Raw genomic sequence first — 17,979 nt, 5'->3', positions numbered from 1 at the left:
TTGAGCACCTGTCCACTGGAATTTGTCCCTACCCATGGCAGGAGGTGGAACAGGATGGAACAAGCTTTAAGGTCCCTTCCAATACAGACCAATCTGTGATCCTATGACTCCATAATAGCTAAAATTCTAAGACTGCTTTTTGATGTCCATGTCCTCATCATAATTTTGGATAAAAATCAGTGAATTTGTACGGTGTTTAAAAATCAGATTTTTAAAATTTTAAATTAACATTAAAATGTACTTAAACTAATTTAAAAATAAAACCAAATTTAAACTAATAGCACTCTGCAATAACACTTAATTATCCAATTAAGGTTGCACTCAATTAAAGATTGGAACACTTTCTTTGAGGTGATTACATGTGAGCAAGATGTCTGAGTTCCCATAATAGACAACAGAAATCAAGTGTGTGCAGTCAGGGGATCCTAAAAACCAATTCACCAAACCATCTCCTGCGCTCCTGTTTTTGGAGGAGCTGAGCTGCCCTTGGACTCCACTCACAGCACTGACTATGTGTCCAGTGACCATCTTGGTAACCTGAAACACCCACACAAATAATCTGTGCTTGAATCTCATCCAACTTCCTGCAATCTATTTAGAATCATTAAAATTAGACCAATACTTAACAAAACTGAAATAAGAAAACTCCATAGATGACCTCTTCCACAATAAGTCAGCCTCATGGAGCAACACTATCATGGCAGATATTCAAACACAAATCTTTCAGAAAGCAGAATTTTGTGTACAAATAGATATAACATTCAATAAATTCAATGCAAAATTAAATTATTAAGAAAGGTTTGAGAATCAATCTAATAAAGGCAGTCTGCCTCCCCAACAATAGAGACTTTTCCAAGCATGCCAGATGCAGGAAGTCTCCCAGTGTGCTGCTGAGCCTGATAAACACTCAAGGTGTAAGGAAACAGTGGGGAAGGAATCTGAGTCAGGAATTACACCAGTGTAAGACAAGTGCCACCTTGGAGCCTTTCACTGAGAGTGATGGACTGAAACTTAGTTTTGAAGGAAGTATTGAGCAGAATAGACTTAAACAAGTTCTACGTAAAACAGTGATAAATATTTCAATTCAGAACTCTTGAGGAATTAAAATAAGAAGTTGCAGAACTCCCTACTGTGATCTGTTAAATCATCCTCAGCAAGAGGAGGATGGACAGGCAAACATGGTGCCAGAAGGATCTGGAAGCCTCAGAGTAATTTTGGTACTCAAAAAATTGCAGTAAGCATTATTAAGGATTGGAATTAGTAGTAGATAAATAGGATGTACTGAAAAAGAGCCCAGTACAGCTTGAAGGGAGACGCAAGGTTGTGTGGTGTTAGAAGTATCTTCCAATTCTTTGGAAGAAGAACTAGAAGTTTACTCACGGCCTGGAGTAATTTGAGAGTCTAAAAATGAGAAGACCTAGAAATGTCACAGAAGAAGGCTTAGAATAATGACACTCTGAAATGACTCCAAAATCTATTATGCAAGTGCTAATAAATGGCTTAAAACTGCAAGCAAGTAAGTTTGCATTGGATATTTGGGAGAAATTCTCTACCGTGAGGGTGGTGAGACACTAGTACAGGTTGCCCAAAGACGTTGCAAATGCCCTGAAATTGTTGAAGAGCAGGTTGGATGGGGCTCTGAACAACCTGGGATAGTGGAAGATGTCCCTGTCATGGCAGAGGGGTTGGAATGAGATGATCTTTAAGGTTCCTTCCAACCCAAACCATTCTATGATAATTAATCTGGAGCTCTTATCTTGCTAGGAGAAAAGAGGAAAGAGGACAAGAAACATCTAAACCCATCCTGTGCCTGCATCTTCAATTTAATTTGTTTCTGCCTATTCCATCTCAGCAGGATATTCTGAGCTAGTCAAAGTCAAAGGGATGCACAACATGCATGAATATTTCAATAAAAGGAGATTAAGTGGACTTAGATCTCAGGAAAAGAGGAAAAGAGAATCATTATTCTCAGTTTCTCATAATGTAAAAACTAATGGGCTTGAGATTAGGAGCTAGATGGTTTTAAACCAGACAGAATACTTTATTCATATGGGCTATGATGAAATTATGGATTCACTGCTGTGCATTGCACAATTAATATCTAATACAGATATTATATACATAGGGTAACACAAGAGATTAAGTCAAATCATCTGGATGTAAATTCCAGCCTAGCAAATCCCTAAACCAGGAGCTGGGAAGAAAAAAGCAGGAGGCTACATACTCTCACCTGGGTGTGCCCCTTACACCCTGTTACTGAGCATCACCTAATGGCTGCTGTCCCAGACAGACACCTGAATAACCAGACTGTTCATCTGTCAAAATGTGTAATTTCATTGATGTTACACTTCAATAAAATCAGCTCCTGGAATGAGCTCTTCCAGGTGCAGTTCTACACTTGTATTATAGGAAGGTCAATGGAGTGCAGGCTCTGCTGCCAGCATTGCACCCAGGTTACTGCTCTGAAACAGCTTTTAAGGACACTTCATAACATAGAGAGATATAGAAAGAAAAAAAAAAAAAAACAAACCAAAAACCAAAGAACAAAAACCTTTTAAGATTTACTGTTTTCACTTGTGAAAGCTGATTTTTTTCCAAAGATTGGGAAACACTTCAGTGCCAGGGTGAAAGGCAGATTCAAGCCTGAAGAAAGTAAGACTCCAGAGGAAAAAAAAAACAAACCAAACTTTAGAAGGATGTTCTCCAAAATCCCAAAGGAAATCAGAGAAATATTCATCTTCCCCAGGGGCACTGACAGGGAGCAACCATGCTCAGCTGAGACAGCTGCATTGCACCAAGAGCTCTGCTGGGAGCTGGGAGCACTGGGTGGGTTTCCTCTCCCTTGGGTGTGCACACACACAGGGTCAATGCCATGTCCCCTCTCTAACTCAGGGACTGCAGCATTTTGGTCTTCTACACCTGGGGCCAGTCACAGACCTTCAGTGACTCAGCTGTGGGCACTGGGTATGGAAATGCTCCACCAGAAGCCTTCTCCAGCCTGATCCCCTACACGTGTCCCTGCAGTGTGACCCAGGGAGCCATCCCTCATCCAGCCACACACAGAAAGGACAACAGTCCTGAGACATGGCACCTTGTCCCAGTTCAACACTCTCTGAGAGGGATATATGGATCCCACAGGTCCCTACAACAGTGCAGAACAATCTCCTGGGTTTAACTGAACTTTTCCTGTTTGCTTAATTAACAGATTGATGAGAATAATTTGAAATTCCTTACTACCTCTTACCATGTTTGCCAGGCAAACTGGGGAGCCACACCATTTGAACCCCTCATTAAGCAGCTCACCCTGTATTTTATGTGGCATGGTGGTTCTGGTTATTCCCTGTCCATTCCAGACTGCTGCAAAACTTCTCTCACCAGGCAGCTTTAGGAGGAAGAGGTGGTATCTTTTATTAGACAGAGATTAAACATTTTATTAGAGCCGGGGAACTTTCTTTTCTTAGTCCCAGTGATGACACAAGGGGGAAAGGAGACAATTCTTCCAGCCCACGTGTTCTTCCGTGGGAGGAAAATAGAAGCAGCAAACTCCAAGCAAAGGGCAGGCTGGAAGCAGTGGAACTTTACTGTGTTACCCAGGGCTTGAGAGAAAAAACAGTGAAGGATAGACACAAAAGGAATTAAGAAAGAAAGTAATTAAGAAAGAAGGGAATTAAGAAAGACTTAAGTGTCACTTTGACTGTCTGAAGGATTAATCCACGAGAGGAATTGCAAGAGTCTCCCCTGAAGATAATGACCTTGCAGAGATGAGGAGGTTTCACACTGCCTAAAGGTGTTTCTGTAACACCTTTTATGAGGGCAGCTTGCTCATACTAAGGACGCTTAACCTTGTTCTGGCAGTATTAAAGAGCCTGGAATTACTGCTGATGTATTTTGCAAGCCCTGTAGTGCCTGTTAATGACCCCTTTGGCAGCAGCACGTGTTTTGTTTGGCTGTACTCTCCAACAGTGCCTACTCTTTTAAAGGGAGCAGGCAGGAAAAGACTTATTTTTCCTGGCCTCAGCACAGCAGGCCAGTGTGGGAGGTGGGAAGGGAGCGAGACTTTCAGTGCCTGAGGAGGGTTTAAGGAGAGGAAGGGGACAACAAACAAGTGGCCTTCCTCAGAGGCAGGGGGACTGTCAGGTGCTGCTGGTGCAGGCAGGTGGCCAGCCTGGGAGGGATGGATCCCCCTTGGCCAGGCGGAGCAGAGAGGTCAGAAGGAGCTGCTAGACTAGAAGTCAAAGGAAAGGCCCTACCAGCAAACACACAGTAAAGGGAGAGATGTAAGAAAGCCTTCTCTTCCTTGATTTTTCAGCCATTGAAAATGTTTCTTGTTCTAGTTTCTTTCCCAACAAAACCACAGGTTTCTAAAGTCCTTCAGGTGTTTCTGGTGTGTGCAGATATGTGCAGATGCAGCTGCCACAGCATCAACCTGGAGCCTAGAGAGTCTCAAGGCAAATGAACACCAAAATTAATTAACCCAGAGCCAATGAGTGTGCATTTGCACAGATGAAAGATACAGGAAAGACACAGTACTATAAAATTAAAACAGCCCTGTCAAGCACAGAGAAGCAAAGACACTCCAGACCATACCTCTGAGCTTACCACATGATGCACTCAATGTGCTTTAATACAAGATTGACAGCCCTTGTTCTTCTCAAAGATCAGATCTAATCCTCTGCTTTAACACTGTGAGTTTATAACAAAATAAAAAGAAATATAAATATGAAATCTAGCAGTTCAAAATGAGAAAGCAAATTTTAAACATTCAGCATTTATTGATGTGGGTTTTTTTTTCAAATTTCAGGATATTACAGTGGTTTCACTTTTAGCTAGTTTTTGCAAATAGTGGAGCTGTGTAATCCTTCAACATGGAACACTCAAGGCTGCTACACTGTAGTAGCAGGTGATATAATCCCAGAATGAAAGTGAGAAATGGGTTTATGTCAGTTATTATTAAATATCTAGAAATTAAGATTTTTATCTCTTTCTATCTGACAGACACGGAAAAAGAAATTCAAGTCCAAGGGGTAAATCCTGACCCCCATGTTTAGTTAAGATTATTAGGACAGAAAACTTTGCCAAGCACATCTGTGTGTTGCTGAATGCTGAGTGCTCAAAAATCTCACCTAACTTTAGGCATGCAAATAAGTAGTTTCCTGGTCTCAGCACTTGGCACAGCGCTTTCCACATTATCTGAAACCAAGATTAACACGCAGCCAGACTGTAAAAGCACAACGACAGAGGTCCAAACAGGATCACAGCACCGAGATCGTGCCTGGATCAGATCCACAACTCACGAACGCTGGTGGTACTAAGCCGATTCTTCACCATTTAAATGCTCCTGACTTTATAAAACGTGACAGGAAGGGCCAAAACTGAACGCAGAAGTTTCTGGTTGCCTCTCCCCTTGCAGGCAGCCACCCTGAGCACACAGCCCGAGCAGGCAGGCCAGCACACGCTTTACCTTGTTTCTGGCTTGCTCTATGAACTCCAGAGGAGCCTTCCCGAACTGAAACGCAGCTCCAAACCAAGGGATCCAGCCCCTGATGCACGGAGGGGAGCTCGGGTTTTTCAGCTGCAACAAAAGAGCCTTGACAAGGAGGAGTCCCAGGAGCGCTGCCAGGAGCAGAGCCGGCTCCATGTCGCCGCTCGGGGCAGCCCCGGCCCGGCCGCGCCCCGGGCTCGGCGCGGGGCCCGCCGGCCCTGCCCGCCCCGTCCTGCCCGCCGGTCCCGCCGGTCCCGCCCGCCCGCCCCGTCCTGCCCGCCCGCCCCGTCCTGCCCGCCCGGCCCGCCGGTCCTGCCCGCCCGCCCCGCCCGGCCCGCCGGCCCTGCCCGCCGGTCCCGCCCGGCCCGCCGGCCCTGCCGGTCCCGCCCGCCGGTCCTGCCCTGCCCGCCGGTCCCGCCGGCCCGCCCCGGCCCGCCCGGCCCGCCGGTCCCGCCGGTCCTGCCCGCCCGTCCTGCTGGCCCGCCCTGCTTTGCACCAGTTGCTGGAAGGCCGCCCGGGCAGCCAGGGACACTGGCAAAGCAGTGCAGAGCCTTCTTCAATTTAAAAAAATATACGTGTGTTGCAGTATTGTGATCACAAAGCAGAGAGCCTGTGATTTGCAGACATTTAACTTTCAGCGAGTCAGCGGTGACAAAAAACTTCTGCAGGCATCACCTGAAGGAGAAACCTTAAGAAAGGTATCTCTCACCTGTCTGAGATATCTCATTAAAGGCTAGATGTGTGTCCAGTGTCTGAGGAGCAGAGAAACACTTCTGGGGTTGAACTGACAGATCAAAACCTGCTGGCCACCTCTATTATATCAGCACCATGTCAGAAGACAAGGTTTCAGAGAGGTCAGATCAGTTCCTTTGCATGTGTGAAAGTGGCACATCAAAATTACTTACAGAATACATTAAGTATAAAAAGCCCCTAGGAAGTGCTGTCAGCATCTACCCCCACACACTCTCAGCATGTTTGAGGAGAACAGAAAACCAGGAACAGTGGCTGACAGACCAGATGAGTGTGCTGCCACTCAGGGGACCTCAGAAGGCTGGAAAATGGGCAGAGGGCAACTTATCTCAAAATCAGAGAATAACGGCTGAGAAGGGACCCCAAGGATCACCTGGTCCAGCTTTTCCTGGCCAGAAAAAAAAAAAAAAAAAAAAAAAAAAAAAAAGGACTTAATGAAATTCAGCAAAGGGAAATGCCAAGTTCTGCCACTGGGTAGGAACCACACCATGCACCAGTACAGGCTGAAGGGGCACCTGGGTGGATGGGAACTTTGCAACTTTGCAGATCTGGGGTCCTGGTGGACACCGGGTTGAACACAAGTTAGAGATGGACCTATGCACTGAAGAGCACCCTGGGCTGCATCAGGGAAAGTGCTGCCAGCAGTTTGAGGGAGGTGATCCTCTGCCAAGGGTAAAGTGCCAAAAAGAGCTGGAGCATCTGTCATTTGAGGAGAGGCTGAGGCAGCTGGGACAGCTCAGTCTGGAGAAGAGAAGGCTCAGGGAGTTCTTCTCAGTGTGTATGAACACCTGAAGGGAGGGAGCAAAGGGGATGGAACCAGGCTCTTTTCAGGGTGCCCAGGGAAAGGGCAAGAGGCAGTGGGCATAAACAAATACAGATGCAAATGCAGTTTAACTCTTCCTATACAGGAACAGGTGAACAAACAGGAACATTTGTTCCTTTGCAGACAGGCAGTACAGTAGAAGTAGCACAGCAGAAATACGCCTGATAGTAGGAGGTTAAGAGCTGTGAAAAAAGATGTATGTTCTTCATTAAACAGTCATTTTGAAATACCTTGGGATGTTACATGTTGGTTGTAGGTGCAGAAGAGCAAGCTCACATACATCAGCTGTGACAAATAGGGTGTTGATCTCCATTTTGCAAACTGTCTGGAACAAACAGATAAATCACTGTTAACCGTGGTATTTCTAAACTTCTGTGTTTAGCTATCACAGCTCTTTATATTTTTATTTCCTGGTTTTATTTTATCCATTAAATTATTTCTCTTCCTATAAAGGGTAAAGTGATAAGAAAGCTAAAGGCCTTATAATAATGGAGAAAACACATTTTATGCGTGGTATATTTTCATTAACTGACTGAGTAGTGAGTTTATAGGTCAGGTCAGACAAGTCCTCAAGCCTCTGTGAAGACATTAATTAAGGGAGTGTGTTTGTTTTGGCCTTTTTTGTTTGTTTTGTTTAGGTTGTACTTTTAGGGCATGCTTTGCTGGAGGACATGAGGTGCAAGGCACTGTTGTGAGGAGGACACAACCAGTAGGAATGTGCAACAGTCACTGCCAAGCTTTCCTTGGGCTGGGCAGTGGTTAATACTTAATGGTTTTCCCAAGTCAACTAACACAGAAGCACAGGTGAAGTCTTGCTGCCTTTCTCCAGCTCCACACAGTTGTCCCAGACACCACTGCTGTGCTTCCACTCCATCTGAAATTCATACTCCCTCCCTGTGTATGTAGCCTTTGCTCAAACTGGCTTGGGACAGAAACCAAAAACTCCATCTCACTGAGAACTGAATTAAATTAATTGGAAGGTATTGCCGGCCGGGGGCTATATACGAATCACGAACGGGATGGAACTGCTGTGGAACGCGTCTCGAGCTGTTTATTTGTTAGCATCAGTCTCATTACATGGTTATGACAATGGGAAGATGCCAGCAGCTCACATCCCAGGCAGCAGACCAAGAACTTAATGTTACAACTTACTTTAAAAGCTTTTTGACCAATCACACAAAGCAAAAGCATATTGACTGTAGTTCTATACAATCACTATAAATACATGTACCTTTGGTTAAAACAATGCTCGCTTATTTTGAATACAATACTTGCTTGTAAGCCTCAAGATACAATGCACAGAGCTCCATTATTAAGCTTAGAACTTCCTAATATCTCACCAGATATATTTTTCTGCAACTTAGGGAGTTATTCTACCCAACATTAATACACAGACCATTGTTCTATTTGTCCTTTCTTTCTATTTCTTGTATAATTTTTCTGCTGACAAATCTTGTAGCTACTGCTTAGCTCTAATCACCATCCTGCTGTCTCTGAGGCCTGCCTTTTGCAATGTGCCCAAAACCCTCTGATTTTAAGGAATCCCACAGGAAGGGTCCTCTCTGCTGGTGCTGTCTTCTCAGGATTCGGGGATGTAGGAACTCCAGGAGTTTGATGTCTCTCCATGAGTACTGGCTCTTGTCTTCTCCACACATCACAGAGATGTCCATGCAAGCATCCAACTCTAGTCAGGCTCATTTCAAAGGTCCTTTGGGAAGAGAATATTCCTCTTCACAGTCATCCCCCCAGTCATCTGGTTTAAAAAAGAACCTATTTCTTCAAACTAAAAATGACCATGGAGAGCTGCTCCTTCCATAGGATGCTGCAGTGCTATGAGGTTTACTTTAAGGAGGGATCTAGTTCTTGTTTTCCACTCCATAAAGTGTGGTCATAGAGAAATCAGAATGAGACTGTACCCAGAGGTGTACAGCTAAAGGGTGGTTGTGAAACCCTCATCCTGGGAGGTTTTCAGAGGACCAAACAAGACCTTGGGCAACCTGATGTAACTCTGAAGCTCTCCCTTCTGTGACAGAGGACTGTAGGGTGACTGCAGGTGAACTCTACAAGTCTCTCTCTGGCCCACATTGAGTAGATGATACACAGGCTGATAGAGTGTGGCACAAGCTGACTCAAGCCCACAGAACAGCTGTGGAGGGAGGCACAAAGTGCCACAGCAGGTGGCACAAACTGTCCAGAAACAGGCTGGGAACCATTCATACCTTCCGTGCAGCCAGGCATGTTTGCATAAGATTGCAATATCCCCTCTCACCATTTTTAACCACAGCTTTGTCAGGAGTTTGTTTTATCCCTGCATGAATTCTAATGAACTTTAACCCCAAGAAGGATCCAATTTAATACCAGTTACTGGTGACCAATGAGACAGATTCATCCAACTTCAACTCAATATTTTGCCTGAAATGCTCCCTTAATTTGTCTCAATTATTTTGACAGGGACCACACACCAAAGCTTTAGGCAGTCAGAGATGTGGGGAGATGTTCTGGGATAAGTTTCTTTGACCAAGAAAATCCTCAAATCAGCATGAGGATTAATGACTAATGGCTAATGAATAACTGAGGGATTCAGTTGAGCCTTAATGATAAATACAAAGCTTCTCTTGAACACCACATACACTTTTTTTTTTTTTAATGATGAGACCCTAAATAGATCTACAATAATTTAAGAGAAATTAGGACTGGCACACAACAGGACTTCAGCACTCAGCCAGGAAAAGCTTTAAATTTGTCACTTAAGAGCTCTGAGAAGTGATCAATTTCTGCCATCCCAGGCTTGCTGGGATCCTTATTCAAAATGCAATGCTGCGTGCCTAATCAGCAGCCCCAGCTCGCCGCGTAGCTGTTCCTAATGCAGCTCTTACTAAACCAGATCTGGATCAATTAATCCCTTCCGGAAGCAGCTGCTTGACACGGGAACAGAGTTTGGGGCTCCCCAGGCAGTGCTGCCAGTGACAGCACCCCGCAAAGCAAACAGACCCCACGCGTAATCTTGAGCTCTCATTAATGATTACTTTTTTAAATGTAGATGATGGACAAATGCGTGCGTGTGTCTCTACCTGCAGCGCCGGTTTCCAGGCACCGAGCAGCCTTGGTGACAGACTACATTTCCCAGGAGCCTGTTGCGCCGGAGTCTCTTGTGTCGCTGCAGAAGGACCTTGCAGCTCTGCAGAGCCACTCGGGCTGCTGCAGTTCCCGGTGCTGGCGCTGGAGAAACATGACCTTCAGCAGCTTGTCTCCTAAACCATCCCGAGCTGATCTGCGCTAGGGCCCGCTCTTGCTGCAGACACACTCGGGCTGGGTGGCTGGTTACCCTCGGTCCATGTGAGATGCTAGATGCCACCTGCAGAAGACGAGAGGAGCTTACCTCTTCCAGAGAGATGGCCCCGAGCCAGCAAATTCGCTCTGTCAGCCTGTGCAGCGGCTGTGGCAGAACTAGGTACAACTCACCGTGGTTTTCCGAGAGGGAAGGGGGGTCAGATTTACTTACGGGGGGCAGGGGGAGCATCAGCCCCCGGATGCCTCATTCCTCAGTGTTCTGCTCCAGCAAATCTGCATTTCACTCTGCTAGTCCTGGCTTTTCCATAATATAAGTGGTTTATGCCACCTGACCGTGGCTGGAGGGAGAGTTTTTCAGAACGAAATCTTTGCCGCGAGACGGAAGGGCTGCAGCCATTAACTCAGTGTAGTTGTGACTAATTTAAGCTTTGCATTGGCTGGGTGTCCAGAGAAAGAATAAAGAGGCAGGTAGATATGTTGCCTAAGTTACTAGCAAGACCTTATTCCTTCAGGAATTTCCTTTTTATAGTCAAGGAAGGTTAATCAAAGAAAAATTGACTCTTAAGCTTCTGGTCATGGTGGAAATGCTTATAAAAATGGGGTTGGAAAACTGCTTGGTGAAACATGGACTATAAGCCAAATGACCTCTATGTAGTACTGTTTTGTGACCAAGTAATTTATTTTGAATATTTTTCAGCATGTCCTTTATAATTTCTACAGGCTTTTACAGGCAAGTCAGTTACATTGCTCTCAATCTTTGCTAATCTTTAAACATGAATACCAAACTTAATGCACAAATGGACTGTAAACCTGCTGAGACTTTGAGCAGTGACTTCCTTCCCCTAGCACCTGAGTCCTGCCTTGGAAGGACCCTGGTGTGTCTTGGAGGTATCAAAACAAAGACAATCCCTGCTCCTTCCCTGCCACAGGCTGGGAAGGTCCATCACCAGGCACTTCTGGCCTGGAACTGAAATGAGGGGCACAAATATGTATCCATCCTTTTTCACGAGCTGCTCTGGGAAGCTGAGATCAACTTGGATCTCCTTCACTGGCCACAAGTTATTTCAGTGAGAGAGATAACAGGCTAGACATAATTTCTGTGCCTGTATAATGAAAGCAAGCATCCTTTAGGGTGGTTTGTTGGGCAGATATGTATCTAAGTTTGTAGGTGAGCCTGAATGAATGTCACTATTATGATGACCCCTGTGGGGTTGTTCCTGACCATAACATGTGCTGCCACTGTGCTGGGCAGTGGCTGGACAGAATTGGAAAGACCACATGAGCAATTGAGAGATACGACTTGTCTGTATTCAGGGGGAGTAACTGGAACAGGATTCTTAATCCCAAGTCTCTCAGAAGGTACACATATTGCATAACAAATCTGCAAAACTATATAAGGGAAAAAGACTGGGTGTTTGACAGGAATGGCAAACATTGTGCCTAGAGCCACTTTTAACAGACCTGGATGAGAATTCTCCTTTTCTCCAGGGATCTCCTGGACCCTGTTGGGTACATCCCCTGCTCCCTGCTGGTGCCTGCCGAGCCCTTTGGGCGCTTGCAGGGGTTTGTGGTGCAGCTGTTCCGGGCACGGGAGGTGTCCCTGCAGCCGCACTCGTATTCACGTGTGTTCCTGGCCCTTTGCCCTCAGTGACATTTCCCCTGGATCTCACGAAAACCCGGCTGCAGATCCAGGGTGAAGCTGCCGTGCGCCGGGATGGAGCCGCGGCCGGGCCGGCGGTCCCGTACCGCGGGATGCTGCGCACGGCGGCTGGAATCGCGCAGGACGAGGGGGTACGGAAGCTCTGGCAAGGAGCCACGCCGGCCGTCTACCGCCACATAGGTAAATATCTGCTCGTGATGGGACACGGTGGGTCCTGCCTTCTGTGGCCAAGCCTTTTGGAGTGAGCTTGCCGTATTTTCTTGTACTTTAAATATATCTATGAGAACTTTTCAGTCTAGCCTGCAATTCCACTTTGAAATATAAGCGATTTCAGATCGATAGATCTCTTCCTTCCATTTCCCAGTCCTTCATGGCCTTATTCTGGCTTCTGGAAAAACAAAATATAAGTTCTCTGTCATATTTGCACGAAGGTCTTGTTCAGGAAGTCCAGACACTTAAGAGTTCTCAGAACAATAAATGTCTCATATGTGAGTGAAGTGGGGATAGATTAGGAAAAAAGATGGAAAAAAAGATGAGGTTGCAAGCACAAGGGAAAAATACAAGTGCTTAAAAGAAATGCATTAGTGGTTTACCACAAATAATAGCTTTGCTGTGCTTTAGCTGGAAATATGGTGGCAGCAGCAAACCTCAAAAGCACTTGAGGAGGTTTTGTGCTTGGCATCAGCCCAGAAGGAGGTGATGCAGTCCCATGTCCTTAAGGTGCAGGCAAAGCTGTGCTGCCTCCTGGCAGACCTGTGGCTCAGCCAGAGAGATTTTTTGATGCTAAAATGCCCTGGGCTCTCCCACTGACACCAGGCAAAGCCTTCACTTTCCCCATTCTGATCACAAACAAGAGAGCAGTGACCAGATGACCCAGGTGAACTCTGGAGTGTCATAAACCAAGGTCTTGATCTCTGTCTCACTGTGATCTCCAGGAATGGCAGACCCGAGAGCTGTCTCCTGCTTTTGTTTTCCACAGTATACACTGGTGTTCGGATGGTTACTTATGAACATCTCCGTGACTCCGTGCTTGGCAAGGCAGATGGTGAAAGCTTTCCTCTCTGGTAATGTTGAATATCCATGCATATTTATTGCTTGCTTGGGGATTGTCCTTACTGTAGGAGACCTACAGCCATATCTTAGGTCCAAAATGTATCTGTTTTTAGAAGGGGATCGATAAAATCTACTGCAAAATAATTGTCATGCCCAATGCTACAGGAAGGGGGACCTATGGTTAATACTGAAATTTCTGAATTTACCAGAATAAATAGACCCATAAAATTAACACAACTTGTCTAGTAGCAGTGGGAGAGAAAGAAAAGTTGTATGTATCAGCAAGCAGTTTGGAATTTCGGTGGGCATTCCGTTATAATACATCCTTTACTTGTGTTCTTTGCCATCCTGCCTTTAAACCTTAAGCAAAGAGCAGAATGTAACCTTGTTTTGTTTTGTTTTTTCCCCTGGTAAGTTTTAACTCTTTTCAAAATTGACAGAAATATTACTGACTACTTTAACAACCTGTAGCCACAATTATTACCTTTACTTTGGCTGTTAATATAGGGAATAACCATTTATACTTGTTCCACTTGAGTTGTGCTGCTGAACTCTTCAGCACTGTGACCTGTGAAGATTTTCAGTGTATTCTGGAGCACAATTTTTCTCCATTTGGCAGGAAAGCTGTGGTTGGAGGCATGTCTGCGGGTGCCATCGGACAGTTTTTTGCCAGCCCAACTGATCTGGTGAAGGTGCAGATGCAGATGGAGGGAAAAAGGAAGTTGGAAGGAAAGCCATTACGGTTGGTTCCTCTCAGAGCTGGTGTTTTTGTCCCTCTTACTGATCACTCTTTGGCCCAGGATGTGATTCTCTGTGTTTTCTGCCACCCCTTATCCCCCAGCTGCTCTGTGCCCTTTTACAGGGAGAGCACCCGATGGCTCTGGGCAGTAAAGAGGGGAGGGATTCAAGACCTCCTCCTTATTCCATTTATACTCATCTTCTTTATTCTGATTTATTGGTCCCAGGGACCACAAACCTATCCTCTGTGCTGCAGCACATCCATGCCAGCACTTTACCATGGGGAGGGAAGGACATTTTCTGAAGATGGAAGAAAGCATGAGCTAAATGGCTTGTGCAGGAAGCACAGGCACAAGGAATGCTGACACACAGCAGGGCTTGAGACTCTCCTGTAAATACCAGGACATGCTGCTCTTTGCATTCCAAACTGCTGCTATCATTTGGTGTCATGTACATTTAGTGTTGTAACCCAGTGTGGGACCTAAGGCTTGTCTGCTGTTAGGGACCAGATCACTGCTTTGCAAGGCAACTGGTATATCTGGTAAAATACTGTGGCATGAAAGTCAAAGATAGATCCAAAAATGGATCTGGAGTGCCAGATCCTTGCAGATATAAATTCCTAACCTTATGTGAGGACCCAATGCAGCAAAGTGCTGGAACATGCAAAGATTTCAGTGGGCTGTCTACCCACAAGTTGCATCTTAATTTCAGGTTTCGGGGCGTGCACCATGCATTTCTGAAGATCCTGTCTGAAGGAGGAGTAAGAGGACTTTGGGCTGGATGGGTACCAAATGTCCAGAGAGCTGCTCTGGTGAATATGGGAGGTAAGTGGAATAACTTGGCCTGCAGCACTTAAGGCCCCACCAAAGCTTTAAGAAAAAGGTGCTCAGCTGCTCTTTTGTCTTAGTGTCATGATTAGCTGGGGTCCTGTTTGGAGCACCCTGCAGGTGATCTCTGCCTTGTGCACCTGTGTTTTGGTCCTGTGGAAATCAAATAGCTTAAAAGCAACAGGTTTTACCTGAATTGAAAGAAAAGTGAGCCAGGAACTGAAAGGGTCCCACAGCCAGCAAAGCAGGGACTTCACCAGCCACAACCCAGTGTCCAAGTGAGGTAAGCAGAGCAGAGCCAGCAAAGGCAGCCAGGCTTCACCAAGATCCAGATCTGCAGGGAAGTGTGTGGTGATGAGGCAAGTATGAGGCCAAACCAGGAAGCTGAGCCAGCAACAGGGCTGGTGAGGGTCACCCAGATACAGCTCAACATCACCTGTAAGGTAAATCAGAGCAAATGGGAGCAGAAAGGAGAGTGTACTCACATGTTTAAAGACAGGACTCAGGTGCCACAGCCCTCATTAAAAACGGTGGGCAGAGTGCAGCTGTGCCAAAGGCAGGAGCCTCAATGGAAATGAACATCCTGTGTCGTGAACAGCACAGACACCATTCACTCCTGACAGTGCTGTTTTTTCTCATTTGTCCTCTTTACAGATCTGACCACTTATGACTCAGTGAAACAGTTTTTGCTTCTGAACACGACACTTGTGGACAATAGTGTGACTCACAGTGTTAGCAGGTGCCGTATTCTCCAATTACCCCTTTTCTACTTTGGAGCATTTCCAGCCTTGCTGTCTTCATCTGCCTCTCTGTGCCAGCAGACGACCACATTCTTTGAGTTTGATACTGCTATTGAAATGCAACTTTAGAATTATTTTTTTTCCTTAGAGAACATCATTTTATAGAAGACACAAGAGAAAGGATGCAACCATTGCTACAAAACTGCCCTCATTAGAAGTGCCTTGTTGGTACATTTAAACACCTTTGCTCTAATCTGTGGGAGCACAGTGATACAACCTCTGCAAAACATCCTCTTTTATGAGTGACGAAAAAATCTACTTTGTATACACAATATTATGAATTACCTGTTGTGGGTCTTTCATCTCTGACTCAGAACTGCACACAGAGGTGAGGGCCGCTGGCACCGGGAGGACATGTGAGCCAGAGCAGTACTAGCAAGCCTCCCAAATCAAGTTTATGTTATGAGTTATTGCTCAAGATTTGATGATAGCTGTTTTAATACATCTTGATTATAAGAACTGGAGTCGCAATGCTGAAATTTCTATGCTACATCTTGGTTTCTTCCTTAAGTATCTGTTGCTGTTGGCAGTGTCTGCTCTGGGCTGGTAGCAGCTGTTCTGGGAACTCCTGCTGATGTGGTCAAAACTCGGATAATGAACCAGCCAAGAGATAAACAGGGAAGGTATGGACGCTTCAGAGACCGACTTTTCAGTAGCACATTAAAACCATGGGTCTGACTGATTTCACTGAGAGTGCTAAATTGATAATTTTCTTTTCATCTTTCTAGTGATGATTTAGTAAATGTCTGGGGGGTGTTGTTGTGATGGCCACCTAAGCATAACCAGTAGATTTCAATTCTGGATTAGACTCCAAGGAGCTTACAAAAGCACTTCGGCTTGTAGAAAAATATCTAAATTTTAAGCTACAAATTATGTTTATGAAGGGGATGTTTTGGGTTTTTTTAAATTGTGTATTTGTAATCCTAACACTGTTTGTTCTCCTTGCACATTGCTAGAGGTCTGCTCTATAAATCTTCCATGGACTGCTTGATTCAAACTGTCCGGGGTGAAGGGTTTATGTCTCTCTACAAAGGCTTTATACCAATCTGGATGCGAATGGTAGGTGCTTTTTAACTGTCTTTACAAGAACAATTAGCATTAAAATCTGAGGAGTGTGGATGCAGCCCTAACCCTATGTAATATTACAATTTTTGTATGGAAGACATAATCATAGAATTGTAGAATGGTTTGTGTTCAAGAGACTTTAAAAATCATCTCATTCCAAACCATCTGCCATGGGCAGGGACACTTTCCACTTCCTCACAGCCCTGTCCAACCTGGCCTTGAACACTTCCAGGGATGGGAAATTCTCAGCCTCTCTGAGCAGACAGAGGCTTGGGAACCTCTCTGGGAACTAGAACAATATGAGACTGAACTTAAGAATATGATTTTTAAGAGGAGACAGTTTAATCTGATGGGCTTCTTTATTGGGTTACTTTTGTTTTAAGCCTCTAACTCAGTGTTTGCTTTCACAGGCACCTTGGTCACTGGTATTCTGGCTTGCCTATGAACAAATCAGAAGATTGTGTGGAGTTACTTCTTTTTAAAACCTTCAATATTCACAGAGAAGAGTCAAAAAGCTGAATTCTCATTCCACAGGGTAGTAGTATCACATGTATAGCTTTTTGCTCCAAATTCAGTCCTTACTGATTTGGAACAGCCATGACATAAGGATACTATTTGATGAAATTTATATTATCCACAACAACACTTCAGCTAGCAGCCAGCATCAGCTTTCTGAACCAGCAAACAGGAATAAAAAAAATTCTACCAAGCAAATAGAACATCATACTGTCCATTTGTTTGATAATGGAGATGGTTTCTATTGTTAAAAACAAGCAATGTACTGAACAAGTTCTGTGGCTAAGCATCTATAAAATTATTTGGGAATTTTTGTTGTTAATTGTATTTGCACACAGATAAAGAACTACCTCTCACTAATTTGATGTGTCAGCAAACCAAGCGTGTAGTGCTAGGTATTAAAAAAGAGAAAAGCAGTTTACCTGATTCCAAATCTGCTTTGCACAAAAACTGGAAGGATTTGTGTTCCTGTTACTTCCCAGAGACTGCCTGACCTCTCCACTCAAATCTTTGAGTAAGATCATTATTGAGATGCAGTCCCAGAAAATAAAAAAACTAGTTTGCTCTGCAATGCTTGAAGGTCTCAGGATACTCCATAGGACCCAGCTGAACTACTTGTCCTGTGACAATCTGGGTGCTGATGTGGCAGACTGGGTCATTTTCCATGGAAATGTGCACTCTGCCCACTTTAAATCTTGATGAAAATACAACATTCTCTTCTATAATGCAAAACATTTGGACAGGAGTAATTTATTTATTTTTAAACCTAAATCCTTCCAGATTTCGTGGAGAAGACTAGTGCTGTTTGTCACTAGGTTCACCTTTGGCAATCAAGAGTCAAAAATACAGTATTAAAAGCAGCCATGAGTAGCTAAAACAAAGCTGGCTTTGATTTAGTAATATCTAGTAATTTAATTAATGTAGAAAACTTGGCTCTTTGAATAAATTAACAGGATTTCTTCTAGTCTTTGCAA

The 17,979-nt window shown here is 44.6% G+C and overlaps 2 protein-coding genes across 4 annotated transcripts in view; one reads left to right on the top strand and one right to left on the bottom strand.

Annotated features, from left to right (window-relative positions):
• CYP39A1 (cytochrome P450 family 39 subfamily A member 1) overlaps positions 1 to 10,477 on the bottom strand; it is a 27,401-nt gene extending 16,924 nt beyond the window's left edge. The window contains exons 1-3 of one of the 3 annotated variants that reach the window (XM_021529746.3): positions 10,435 to 10,477; positions 7,286 to 7,380; positions 5,462 to 5,572 (exon numbers count right to left, since the gene is read on the bottom strand). Coding sequence is in view for 2 of the 3 variants with exons in the window: in XM_021529743.3 (XP_021385418.1) it covers positions 5,462 to 5,638 (177 nt within the window). In the remaining variant the exon portion in view is untranslated. Of the gene's footprint in view, positions 1 to 5,461; positions 5,664 to 6,191; positions 6,351 to 7,285; positions 7,381 to 10,434 lie in introns of those variants that run through there. The other 2 variants (XM_021529744.3, XM_021529743.3) reach the window with 2 other exon arrangements.
• On the top strand, positions 10,231 to 17,979 carry SLC25A27 (solute carrier family 25 member 27). Its single transcript, XM_021529747.3, has 9 exons — positions 10,231 to 10,506; positions 11,995 to 12,186; positions 12,986 to 13,070; positions 13,679 to 13,801; positions 14,509 to 14,621; positions 15,279 to 15,363; positions 15,955 to 16,047; positions 16,381 to 16,483; positions 16,900 to 17,979. Exons 1-9 carry the CDS (start codon positions 10,404 to 10,406, stop codon positions 16,969 to 16,971), a joined length of 969 nt encoding a protein of 322 aa, XP_021385422.2. The 5' UTR covers positions 10,231 to 10,403; the 3' UTR covers positions 16,972 to 17,979.

Source organism: Lonchura striata, chromosome 3 (assembly GCF_046129695.1).
Source record: "Lonchura striata isolate bLonStr1 chromosome 3, bLonStr1.mat, whole genome shotgun sequence".
Lineage (NCBI taxonomy): Eukaryota > Metazoa > Chordata > Aves > Passeriformes > Estrildidae > Lonchura > Lonchura striata.
Note: the sequence above shows the minus strand (reverse complement) of the source record. Positions and strands in the feature narration are given on the sequence as shown.

Bases quoted from the DNA above. Each gene is read 5' to 3' on its own strand.
- SLC25A27 (XM_021529747.3), top strand. From the start codon at position 10,404: ATGCCACCTGCAGAAGACGAGAGGAGCTTACCTCTTCCAGAGAGATGG. The intron at 13,802-14,508 runs GTTGGTTCCTCT...TCTTAATTTCAG, and splicing joins TTGGAAGGAAAGCCATTACG to GTTTCGGGGCGTGCACCATG. The intron at 15,364-15,954 runs GTGCCGTATTCT...TGCTGTTGGCAG, and splicing joins GTGACTCACAGTGTTAGCAG to TGTCTGCTCTGGGCTGGTAG.